The 11,897-nt window shown below is 43.1% G+C and overlaps 1 protein-coding gene across 1 annotated transcript in view; it reads left to right on the top strand.

Moving 5' to 3' along the window:
• Positions 1-11,897, top strand: part of LOC111965595 (glycine receptor subunit alphaZ1-like) — a 96,624-nt gene that overhangs the window by 41,150 nt on the left and 43,577 nt on the right. Inside the window, 2 exon segments of the mRNA XM_070438651.1 lie at positions 7,052-7,353; positions 7,596-7,660. Coding sequence (XP_070294752.1) covers positions 7,052-7,353; positions 7,596-7,660 — 367 coding nt within the window.

Consider the following 11,897-nt stretch of genomic DNA (forward strand, 5'->3'; position numbering starts at 1 on the left):
CTGTTGGTGTGATTTCTCTTACAACAGCTTTACCGCACACATAGGCACCCAATCCATATGTCATTTTATCCGAAAGCAATACACTCCTTTCTCCGAGTTCTGATGGACAATATTTGATTTATTTTATTTTTGATTGTTGCTATGTTAGTCTAATGTGACTTTAGGTCTCATGAGCATAGCCCACAAACTCAACAACTGCCGTTACAAAACAAACATCAGACTTTCGGGGATTTATGCGTTCACATCTCTAGGCCTCCGGAAGAAGAGAATGAAAGAGAGCAGGTAGGAATCTTCAAATCATTCCTTTCCCTACATAGTGCTACTTTTGCCAAGCCCTATGCAGGGGAAATTGGTTGCATTTTGACCCAGACTCAGTAATCATTTACCGAAAATTGTTCTGCAGCAGCCTATGAGCAACTAAAGATTTTATTGATCATTTCTTTAGTTTCACCTCCCCACATCCCTTATCCATTTTCTTTCTAAATAGCATTCAGAAGAGAGAGCAAAAAGGGGAGAACAGTTACATAGTGAGAGAAAACAGAGAATAGTAGAAGAGAAACAGAAGACAGCGAAGAGAGAGAGACAGACAGAGGAGAGAGAGGGAGGGAGAGAGGAGGAGAGAGGAAGACTAGACAGACGAAGACAGACAGACAGACACAGACAGACGACAGACAGAGACAGACAGACAGACAGACAGACAGACAGAACACAGACAGACAGACAGACAGTACAGACAGAGACAGACAACAGAGAGAGAAGAGCAGAGAGAGAGAGAGAGAGAAAGAGAGAGAGAGGAGAGAGAGAGAGAGAGAGAGAGTGAGAGAGAGAGAGAGGAGAGATAGACTGGAGGAAAGGCGGTCGGATCAAATTCCACTGGTTTGTGGAGTGTTAGAGGGAGAAAAAGAGTGGACATATTTTTCTGGCTGAGGAGGTTTTGCAGATCTGCAGCGTTTTAGTTGCTTGCGTCTACTAACATCTACTGATTACGATCTCCGCCAACGAGATTTGGCTTGGAAATAGGAACTAAGGCCTGGGCATCCCATTCAGCTCATCGCATCCCACGTACAACTAGCTCATCCTATCCCACCTCTATGCCGTCTATCCTCCTATCACTATTCATCCACTCATCCAGTCGCTTCCATATCCCAGCAGTTCCTCCATCCTTACCCATGTCCATCCATCCCATCCAGCCTCCCATGCCTAGGCAGGCCATCCGCACGCAGCGCCATGTGCCATCCCATCCCATCCAGCCATCCCATCACTAGCAGCCCATTTCACATCCCATCGCCATCCTACGCGCATGTCCATCCCATCTCCATTCCCATTCCAGTACATATCTCCATCCCACCCTAGCGCATCACCATCCTATGCCATCCATCGAGCCCATCCTGCGCAGCCCCAGCCAGCATGCTTCCATCCTCCAAACCATGCCACCTATGCTGCCCATCCCAGACAGTTCCATCCTCATCCTCACCCTAGCCATCATCAGGCCCAGTCCCATCCTAGTCCCAGTGTCCCAGCCCATCCTAGCCATCGCCACATAGCCCCCCAGCCATTGCCCATGCGCCATCAGTACATCACATTTCCATCCCATTCCCATACCTAGTCCCATCTCATCCCATTCTCCTCAGACAATTCCATCCATCACCTCTAGGCCCTATCATCTCTAGCCATCATCCATCCCATCCCATCAGCCATCATCCAGCCATCCGCATCAAGCAGCCATCCACCTAGGCCAGTCCAATCCTAGCCAGCCCATTCCATCCCATTATGCCAGCATTGGCCATTCGCAGCCATTCGATCCGAAGTGTCCATCGCATGCTCCCCATCCACCGCATTCCATCCCAGTCTCATCCCTCCCAGCGCCATTCTGCATCCCATCCTTGCCATGCCCACCGCAGCCCATCCATCCATCACTTCCATCCATCGCGTCCCATTCCTCCCATCCCAGCCCAGATTCCATCCCTCCATCATCCATTCCCATCCCAGCAGCCCATCATCATCATCTCAGTCCCATGCTCCATCCCTCCATTCTATCCAGCCATTCCATCCATCCATCATCTAGCCCACATATAAATATAGGACATAAACACATCATGAGCAATCTAATACCGTGCTCACTGGTTACACAATGGTTGATCAACATTGAAATGACGTTCTGTGGCCCAGTGGTTGGGTCTGATTTCAATGATGATACTTGTTTTTGTCTGTTTCATATCGTTGTACCTGTTTGTCGGTACTGTCAATATCTGATGCCCTGTTGTGTGTCTATTTGTATGTTGTTGTCCGTCCTTTAACAACGTATATTTAACGCTCGGCTTGAGGCCCCCTAGCACCTAAAGTTCACTCCTATATATCCTTTCTATCAACTCTGACTATCTGCACCATGGTCTCCTGGTCTCATCTCCATTTGTCTTCGTGTCTCGTCGCATGTTGGTCTACTGTACTTCTGTCTACCATGTCGTCTACTGTATTTCTGTCTCCCATGTCTTCTGTCTCAGTTGGTACTTACTGTTCTCATGGTCTTCTGTCATTCCATGTCTGTCTCACTGTCATTGCTGTCTCCATTTGTCCTGTTCTGTCTCATGTCTTCTGTATCTCATGTTGGTCTACTGTGTACTTCTGTATCAGTGTCTCAGTGTCTGGTCTAGGCTCTTATTTCTATTGTCCTTCTGTTCTCTGTCTTCGTACCTTCGTGTTGTCTCATGTTGTCTACTGTACCGTTCTGTCTCCATGTCCTTCTGTTCCATTTGGTCTACTGTTCTTTCTGTCTCAATGTCTTCTGTCTCATTTGTTCCTGTCCTTTCTGTCTCCATGTTAGTACTACTGTACTTCTGTCTCCCTTCCTTCTGTCTCCTGTTGGCTCTACTGTCTTCTTTCCATGTGGTCTCTTCCTTCTCTCCATGTTGGTCTACTATCCATTCTGTCTCCATTCTTCTGTCCTATGTTGTCTTACTTGTCTTTCTGTCTCCATGTCCTTTCTGTCTCTACTGTTGTTACTGCTTCTGTCTGTCTGTCTGTCTGTCTGTCTGTCTCTCCCTCTCTCCCTCTCTCCCTCTCTCCCTCTCTCTCTCTGTCTGTCTCTCTCTCTCGCTGTCTCTCTGTTTCTCTCTCACTATGTCTCTGTTTCTCTCTCACTATGTCTGTCTCCCTCTTTTTGTCTCTCTCTGTCTGAATGCTATTTGAGAAAGAAATGGAATAAGGGATGTGGGGAGGTGAAACTAAAGAGAATGGCATCAATAAATCTTTAGTGCTCATAGGGCTGCTGAGAACAATGTTTCGTGTAATGATCTGACTGAGTCTGGGTCGCAAATGGCACCATTTCCCCTGCATAGTGGGCTCTGGTCAAAAGTAGTGCACTATGTAGGGAATAGGGTGGACTCTGGTCAAAAGTAGTGTACTATGTACGGTATAGGGTGGACTCTGGTCAAAAGTAGTGTACTATGTACGGTATAGGGTGGACTCTGGTCAAAAGTAGTGTACTATGTATGGTATAGGGTGGACTCTGGTCAAAAGTAGTGTACTATGTAGGGTATAGGGTACCATTGGGATGCATCCTGGCTCCTGGTCCACAATAGGAACCTGAGGTCCTCTGTGGCCCACCACCGTCTAATTGTTTACCCGGCTTTAAAGCTACAACGCCCAGGGGAAAAGCCAGAGGCTATTTAATTAGCTCTGCTAGCCTGAGTCCCAAATGACAGCCTATTCTTTGACCAAGGCTCAGGGGCTTTGGACAAAAGTAGTGCACTATGTAGGGAATAGGATGCGATTTGAGATTCCTAGCCTGCTGCTCTTTCATTCTCTTTCTTCCGGAGGCTAGAGAGTGAACGCATAAATCCCAAAGTCCTGATGTTTGTTTGTTACAGGCAGTTGTTGGAGGTGGTTGGGCTATGCTCCATGCAGACCTAAGTCACATTAGACTACATAGCAACAACAAAAATAAATAAATCAAATATGTCACAGTCAGGACTCGGAGAAGGAGTGTATTTGGCTTTCGGCTAAAATTGCATTATGGATTGGGTGCTATGCTGTTGCGGTAAAGCTGTTAGCTAAGAGAAATCACACCCAACATGTCTGAGAGAGTGAGTTCACCCATGGCTTCTGCTGCGGATGATGGAAGAATGTGTGAGACAATATGCTTTCTAATCCAACAGTATACTCCATGGTTCATAATCAGACTTGTAGCAGAGGTTGGGTTAGAGCCGGACTGAGACCTGCACTGTTGTTTTCGTTGGCTCTGGAGCTCCTGACCTGATCCTCTTTTCACGTGTAGGAGACTCGTGTTTGAACCCAGTTGGTCACACTATGCTAAAACTTCTTCAGGATCAGTGTCCCTTCCACGGGACGGTGAGCTAACGTAGGCTAATGCGATTAGCATGAGGTTGTAAGTAACAAGAAAGTTACCAAGGATATAGACATATCTGATATTTGCAGGAAGCTTAAATTCTTGTTAATCTAACTGCACTGTCCAATTTACAGTAGCTATTACAGTGAAATAATACCATGCTATTGTTTGAGGATTGTGCACAGTTTTGAACATGAAAGTTATTAATAAACAAATTAGGCACATTTGGGCAGTCTTGATACAACATTTTGAACAGAAATGCAATGGTTCATTGGATCAGTCTAAAACTTTGCACATACACTGAWGCCATCTAGCGGCCAAAATCTAAATTGCACCTGGGCTGGAATAATACATTATGGCCTTTCTATTGCATTTCAAAGATGATGGTACAAAGAAAATACTAAAGAACGGTTGTTTTTTTCTTTTGTATTATCTTTTACTAGATCTATTGTTGTTATATCTCTACATTCTTTCACATTTCATATAAACTCCAAAGTGTTTTCCAGTCAAATGGGTACAAGAATATGCATATCCTTTGCTTGCCAGGCCTGAGCTACAGGCAGTTTAGTCTGGGTATGACATTGTTGGCAAAAAATATTTGGAAAAAGGGCTAATGCCTTATCACAACTACTTAAATATGTTCCATTGTGGATTGTGACATTGATGACAATTTGTTTCTATCTTACTTGATCCTGACTTATTGTGTAGGTAGTAAGATCAGCTTGATATAACAAACAGGTCGAATCAGTCTCCCATAGGGTAGCTTTGACAGTCACAGAAATGTAATTACTCATATGGCTGCCCATCCACCCATCACTGAACATTGACTTGAACAGGTGCTTCCCTTTCGTTACATTATATTTTCTAATGTTGGCAGCCAAACAATTTGGCTGTCCACATTGGAAACCCTTTAATACCACTCATGGTTTAGGTAGAACCCTTTTTGTGTCACAGTAGAACCATTTTGGGTTCCATGTTTAAACCCTTTCCACAGAGGTTCTACATGGAACCAAAACAGTTTTACCTGCGAACTAAAAAAGGGTTATTCTTATGGACAGCTGAAGAACCCTTTTGGAACCCTTGTTGAATTCAGTCACTTCTAGTTGATTCAGGTCACTTCTAAGTTGATTCAGTCACTTCTAGGGTTGATTCAGTCACTTCTAGTGATTCAGTCACTTCTAGTTGATTCAGTCACTTGTAGTGAAAAACAGAGATGTGTTCTGCCATAACAAAAAAACAGAAAGATGTGTTGCCCATAATGTTTGAGAAATGAACCTAACTGCCACTGGGAAGATCATTTTTATGACAGCCTCCATATAGCCTCCATACAGCCTCCATACAGGCCTCCATTAAGCCTCCATACAGCCTTCCATACAGCCTCCATACAGCCTCCATATAGCCACCATTACAGCCTCCATACAGCCTCCATATAGCCTCCATTTACAGCCTCCCCATACTGCCTCATTACCAGCCTCCATACAGCCTCCATACAGAACTCCATACAGCCTCCATATAGCCTCCATACAGCCTCCATAAGCCTCCATACGCCTCCATACAGCTCCATATAGCCTCCATACAGCCTCCATACAGCTCCATATTAGCCTCATATAGCCTCATACACCCCATGGCCTCCATACAGCCTCTCCATACCGCCTCCATACAGGCCTCCATCAGCCAATCTCCATACAGCCCCATACAGCCTCCATACAGGCCCTCCATACAGCTCCATATAGCCTCCATTACAGCCTCCAATATAGCCTACGTGTCACAATTAGACTAGACCTCATTCTGTAATCCACAGTCAGACTAGACCTCTTCTGTAATCAAGTCAGACTAGACCTCATTCTGTATCATCAGTCAGACTAGACCTCATTTCTGTAATCACAGGCAGACTTAGACCTCATTCTGTAATCACAGTCAGACTAGACCTCATTCTGTAATCACAGTCAGACTAGACCTCATTCTGTAATCACAGTCAGACTAGACCTCATTTTGTAATCACAGTCAGACCAGACCTCATTCTGTAATCATAGTCAGTTTTCCGTAAAAACTCATTTTTATTTTCCAACAAAATTCCCATAATAACAAAACGGGTGTGTCTGTGTGTTGTGAGATCATTTCTAGAAAACATATTTCTAATGTTGTGGCTGATTGCCATTGGAAAGGTCACCTGCTGTCATGCCTCGCTACGTTACAGCCTAGTCGTTATGGGAATATATAACCGCACGCCCGTTCTCTAGAATAATTGACAATTACGGTGGACTGTCGTGGCTAAGGGCCACAGCTCTATTGAAGGACTATATGTGTTTTCTAAAGGAGACGATGAACCACCAGGACCATCATTTAGCTCCTGCCTTAAGAATGCTGCTACTGTTCAGACAGGCTTGATTAGCATAGACAATATACACATGGRAAGCCCAATAACGTCTAATATAGAATCTTTAGTTTAACTAAGCTTTATTCAATAAAAATGCATAGGKTTTTTTAGGTCTAAAGAATTGGAAACCGATCCCCATGTCTTGTGCAATCCTTTAACCCAGAAATCAATTATAAAATTAAACAATCAATCAAACAAACAAGCAAACCAGCCAATCAATCAATCAATCAAACCTCCCCCTGAGTCCTGGCTATACAATGCACKGACATACCTAGGTCTTTCTCTGACAATCTGATGCACTGATTGACATTTAACTGTTCTCTCCCCAGGACTACAGAGTGAATATCTTCCTGAGGCAGCAATGGAACGACCCCAGGCTGGCCTATAGTGAATAYCCCGATGACTCTCTCGATCTGGACCCATCTATGTTGGACTCTATCTGGAAACCTGATTTGTTCTTCGCCAACGAAAAAGGCGCCAATTTCCATGAGGTTACGACTGACAACAAACTACTAAGGATTTCAAAAAATGGGAACGTATTGTATAGTATTCGGTATGCTATTCTTTTCTTGTTGTATCTTCCTCTTTTCTTGTTAGTTTCTCAGAATGTCTATCCGGTGCTAGACCTATAGCTGACAGATGAATGTCTGGTGCTAGACCTATAGCTGACAGATGAATGTCTGGTGCTAGACCTATAGCTGACAGGTGAATGTCTATCCGGTGCTAGACCTATAGCTGACAGGTGAATGTCGTGTGTGTGTGTGGTGTGTGTGTGTGTGTGTGTGTGTGTGTGTGTGTGTGTGTGTGTGTGTGTGTGTGTTGATGTGAGTAACTGTGTTCCTAAATGATAATGGAATACTCACAACTCTCCAGCTGCATGATACAGGTCTGTACGTCCATTGGGAAGTTCTTCAAGTCCATGGGACAGGCCAGGACCAGTGTTATTCTGGTCAATAGAATAGAACAACAGAACAAAACAGAACAGAACAGCACAAACAGGAAGAGCAGAACAGACAGGCCAGGATCAGCGTTATTTTGTTAACATGTTTACATAGAAATAGAATGGAATGGAATAGAATAGAATGGAATGGAGTAGAATGGAATACAATAGAATATAATGGAATAAAAAGTAATGAAATGGAATTGGAATACAATAGAATATAATGGAATATAATGGAATAGAATAGAATGGAATAGAATGGAATAGCATATAATGAAATATAATAGAATGTAATGGAATAAATGTAATGGAATAGAATGTAATGGAATAGAATGGAATACAATAGAATATAATGGAATAGAATGTAATGGAATAGAATGGAATAGAATGGAATACAATAGAATATAATGGAATATAATGGAATAGCATATAATGAATATAATAGAATGGATGGAATAGAATGGAATACAATAGAATAGAATGGAATAGAATATAATGGAATATAAATGGATAGAACGTAATGGAATGGAATAGAATAGAATGGAATAGAATGGAATAGCATATAATGAAATAAATAGAATGGAATGAATAGAATGGAATGGAATAGAATGGAATACAATGAAATATAATGGAATAGAATGGAATGGAATAGAATGGAATAGCATATAATGAAATATAATAGAATGGAATAGAATGTAATGGAATAGAATGGAATACAATAGAATATAATGGAATAGAACGTAATGGAATGGAATAGAATAGAATGGAATAGAATGGAATAGCATATAATGAAATATAATAGAATGGAATGGAATAGAATGTAATGGAATAGAATGGAAATACAATAGAATATAATGGAATAGAATGGAATGGAATGGAATAGAATGGAATGGAATAGAATGGAACTGAATATAATAGAATGAATGGAGTAGAATGGAATACAATAGAATATAATGGAATAAAAAGTAATGAAATGGAATAGAATGGAATGGAATAGAATGGAATAGAATATAATGGAATAGAACGTAATGGAATGGAATACAATAGAATATAATGGAATAGAATAGAATGGAATAGAATGGAAGACAATGGAATAGAATGGAAATAGAATGGAATAGAATGGAATAGAATGTAATGGAATAGAATGGAATACAATAGATAGAATGGAATACAATAGAATAGAATGGAATAGAATGTAATGGAATAGAATGGAATACAATAGAATAGAATGGAATAGAATGGAATAGAATGGAATACAATAGAATAGAATGGAATAGAATGGAATGGAACTGAATATAATAGAATATAATGGAATGAAGTAGAATATAATGGAATAGAATTGAATGGAAGAATGGAATAGAATTTAATGGAAAAATAGAATATAACAGAATGAATAGAATGGAAGAATGGAATAGAATAGAATAGAATGAATGGAATAGACAGGGTAACATATTATTCTAAACCACTAGCACAGCCTTACAGGAGGGAGAAGCAGGGTAACATTTTGTTATAAACCACTAGCACAGCCTTACAGGAGGAGAAGCAGGGTAACATTTTGATAAACCACTAGCACAGCCTTACAGGAGGAGAAGCAGGTAACATATTCGGTTTAAACCACTAGCACAGCCTTACAGGAGGAGAAGCAGGGTAACATACTGTTATAAACCACTAGCACAGCTTACAGGAGGAGAAGCAGGGTAACATATTGTTATAAACCACTAGCACAGCCTTACAGGAGGAGAAGCAGGGTACATATTGTTATAAACCACTAGCACAGCCTTACAGGAGGAGAAGCAGGGTAACATATTGTTATAAACCACTAGCACAGCTTACAAGGGGAGAAGCAGGGTAACATATTGTTAAAACACTAGCACAGCATTACACGAGGAGAAGCAGGGTGACATATTGTTCTAACTGCGGCTATATTTCCTGTCATGATGCCTTGCAATCTAAAAGGTTACAATACACATCTCGGCGTTCTTCCCCTCATGCCAAACACCTTCCTGCTTGCCGTGCACGTGAACCTCATCCCCAAACAGACTGGCTGCATCTGCATGCTATTGTTCATACCGCGAATAGAGAATAAACATCTATAGAAGCGGCAGCCATTCATGCTTCAACTGGACGGCCGCTGTTACTTTTATCTTGAGATACATTCTAGGTAGGTAGGAGCAGGTCTATTGTTGCATTGCATTCATAGTTTACTTATACCGCAGTGTGATTCATCACGCGTTACACGCAAATGTTATTTATAAGGATTATTTTTTCAATCAGAAAGACACTGAGGCAGGTGTCTGCGGCGGGGTCAGTGAGATCAAATACACTGAGGCAGGTTCTCTTTAGCGCGGGGTCAGGTGAGATCAAATACACTGAGGCAGGTTCTCTTTAGCGCGGGGTTCAGGTGAGATCAATACTGAGGCAGGTTCTCTTTAGCGCGGGGTCAGGTGAGATCAAATACACTGAGGCAGGTTCTCTTTAGCGCGGGGTCAGGTGAGATCAAATACACTGAGGCAGGTTCTCTTTTAGCACGGGGTCAGGTGAGATCAAATACACTGAGGCAGGTTCTTTTTAGCGCGGGGTCAGGTGAGATCAAATACACTGAGGCAGGTTCTCTTTAGCACGGGGCCAGGTGAGATCAAATACACTGAGGCAGGTTCTCTTTACGCGGGGTCAGGTGAGATCAAAATACACTGAGGCAGGTTCTCTTTAGCGCGGGTCAGGTGAGATCAAATACACTGAGGCAGGTTCTCTTTAGCGCGGGGTCAGGTGAGATAAATACACTGAGGCAGGTCTCTTTAGCGGGGTCAGGTGAGATCAAATACACTGAGGCGTTCTCTTAGCGGGGTCAGGTGAGATCAAATACACTGAGGCGGTTCTCTTTAGCGGGGTCAGGTGAAGATCAAATACACTGAGGCAGGTTCTCTTTAGGCGGCGGGGTCAGGTGAGATCAAATACACTAGAGGCAGGTTCTCTTTAGCGCGGGGTCAGGTGAGATCAATACACTGAGGCAGGTTCTCTTTAGCGCGGGTCAGGTGAGATCAAAACTGAGGCAGGTTCTCTTTAGCGTGGGTCAAGTGAGATCAAATACACTGAGGCAGGTTCTCTTTAGCGCGGGGTACGTGAGATCAAATACACTGAGGCGGTTCTCTTTAGCGCGGGGTCAGGTGAGATCAAAGACACTGAGGCAGGTTCTCTTTAGCGCGGGGTCAGGTGAGAATCAAAGACACTGAGGCAGGTTCTCTTTAGCGTGGGGTCAAGTGAGATCAAATACACTGAGGCGGGTTCTCTTTAGCGCGGGGAGATCATTTTTGTTGTTATGTGGATGTTAATATCTGTTTTGTTTCCACCGTAAGCAATATAATCTGTCAGCCATAGGTCTAGCACCGGATAGACATTCATCTGTCAGCCATAGGTCTAGCACCGGATAGACATTTATCTGTCAGCCATAGGTCTAGCACCGGATAGATATTTATCTGTCAGCCATAGGTCTAGCACCGGATAGACATTCATCTGTCAGCTCTAGGTCTAGTACCATATAGACATTAATCTGTCAGCCATAGGCCTAGCACCGGATAGACAGTCACCTGTCAGCTATAGGCCTAGCACCAGACATTCATCTGTCAGCCATAGCCTAGCACCAGATAGACATTCATCTGTCAGCTTATGGCCTAGCACCAGACATTCATCTGTCAGCCATAGGCCTAGCACCATGACATTCGTCTGTCAGCCATAGGCTAGCACCAGACATTCATCTGTCAGCCATAGGCCTAGCACAGACATTCATCTGCCAGCTATAGGCCTAGCACCGGATAGACATTCACCTGTCAGCTATAGGTCTAGCACGCGGAATAGACATTCACCTGTCGCTATAGGTCTGCACCGGATAGACATTCACCTGTCAGCTATAGGTCTAGCACCGGATAGACATTCACCTGTCAGCTATAGGTCTAGCACCGGATAGACATTCACTGTCAGCTATAGGTCTAGCACCGGATAGACATTCACCTGTCAGCTATAGGTCTAGCACCGATAGACATTCACCTGTCAGTTATAGGTCTAGCACCGATAGAAATTCACCTGTCAGCCATAGGCCTAGCACCAGATAGACATTCATCTGTCAGCTATAGGTCTAGCACCAGACATTCATCTGTCAGCTATAGGTCTAGCACCAGACATCATCACTGTCAGCTTATAGTCTAGCACCAGCACATGTCATCTGTCAGCTATAGGTCTAG

Source organism: Salvelinus sp. IW2-2015, unplaced genomic scaffold (assembly GCF_002910315.2).
Source record: "Salvelinus sp. IW2-2015 unplaced genomic scaffold, ASM291031v2 Un_scaffold1073, whole genome shotgun sequence".
NCBI classification, from domain to species: domain Eukaryota; kingdom Metazoa; phylum Chordata; class Actinopteri; order Salmoniformes; family Salmonidae; genus Salvelinus; species Salvelinus sp. IW2-2015.